We start from the raw sequence: 1243 nt of genomic DNA on the forward strand, positions 1-1243 counted from the left end.
CCCCCCGCCTGACACCACACCTGAGGTGGCAGCGCTAGTTCCCCTTTTCCTTCTCTTTGCCCTTAGAGGACTTTGATGACTTCTCTCTGTGGGTTGAAGAAGCCTTGTCCTTGCCCTTAGAAGACTTCTCATCCTTCGATTTCTTGTCCTTATGGGCTGAAGCTTTCTCCTTGCCCTTGGAAGATTCCTCATCTTTGGATGGCTTATCTTTGTGTGCTGACGACTTGGAGGATGATTCGCCTGCTTTATTCCGGCGCAACTCGCAGGTTCCGTTATCCAAATAACGAAAATAGTTCTGATGTTCCTCACTCCAAGTCCACCCTTCTTTGAAGGTCAAGAGCATAGTCGACTACTGGAGTCACTGTGGCTGCAAAAAACTGCCGGGCCGTCCTTCCTGGGTAACAGTTTAGCTTCAGATTGGATACTAGCATAGGCTTATAGTTGCCCTCTTAAAATTCTCCACCAAAGCGTAATAAACTAAAATGAATAAATAACATGCGAGTTACTAATATGAAATATCAAGGCTCTTTTGCTCGTGGGTCTTAAGGCTGAATAATTGTTCATCTGGTTTTTTCATAGATGCTCAGGATGAGACACCGAGGCAATACAAAAAATGCAATCAAAACATCGCTGGAAAACTCACGCCTTTGTTTTTCATTTTTGACAGGCTGTCAAATTCTGTTTGGAGTTCCTTCCGGTGCTTGTCGAGACATTCCTGCACCAGGGGCGCCAGATCTGGAAAATCTGTGCTGATCGTGACTGCAATCTTTTCCAGTGATGTATGTCTGTTTTCCAAATGCAACAAGGTTGTGTTTCTGTAGAGAGGGCATTTTCCTTCTTCACCGCTGGTGGTGAAATGGCCGTATGCGTTATCATCCGTCGCACCTCCAAGACTTTGGTGGCAAATATAGCTGCGAAATCATGTCAGGAATTTCTATTCCTTCTTTTCAAGAGAAAGATTCCATACCATTGTTTCTTTTTGCACTTGCCGCAAACAATTTTGTTGCAGGCTTCCCCGAGAATGAATTCGATATTACATTCGCTTTACTAAAGTTAGCCATGAACAACGAATTGATGAAACGAGCCACTTACTTGCACTTGCGTATGACAGCCATCGAGAGACCTTCGCAAAACAAGTCAAAGACTTTTTCTTTGGATTCTGAAAGAGACATGACTGTAGTCTCCTTGCATTCATGTCCAGGCTGCGCTTGACGTGAGCAGCGTCTGCAAGTCGCTGAGCCGC

At 44.9% G+C, this 1243-nt stretch overlaps 1 protein-coding gene across 1 annotated transcript; it reads right to left on the reverse strand.

Annotated features, from left to right (window-relative positions):
- Positions 1-34: 34 nt before the first annotated feature.
- On the reverse strand, positions 35-343 carry ISF_10053 (hypothetical protein; the record flags this gene model as incomplete). Its single annotated transcript, XM_018853650.1, has 1 exon — positions 35-343. The coding sequence occupies one exon, from the start codon at positions 341-343 to the stop codon at positions 35-37; it is 309 nt and encodes a 102-aa protein (XP_018699160.1).
- Positions 344-1243: the final 900 nt, after the last annotated feature.

Source organism: Cordyceps fumosorosea, assembly GCF_001636725.1.
Source record: "Cordyceps fumosorosea ARSEF 2679 chromosome Unknown scaffold_241, whole genome shotgun sequence".
NCBI classification, from domain to species: domain Eukaryota; kingdom Fungi; phylum Ascomycota; class Sordariomycetes; order Hypocreales; family Cordycipitaceae; genus Cordyceps; species Cordyceps fumosorosea.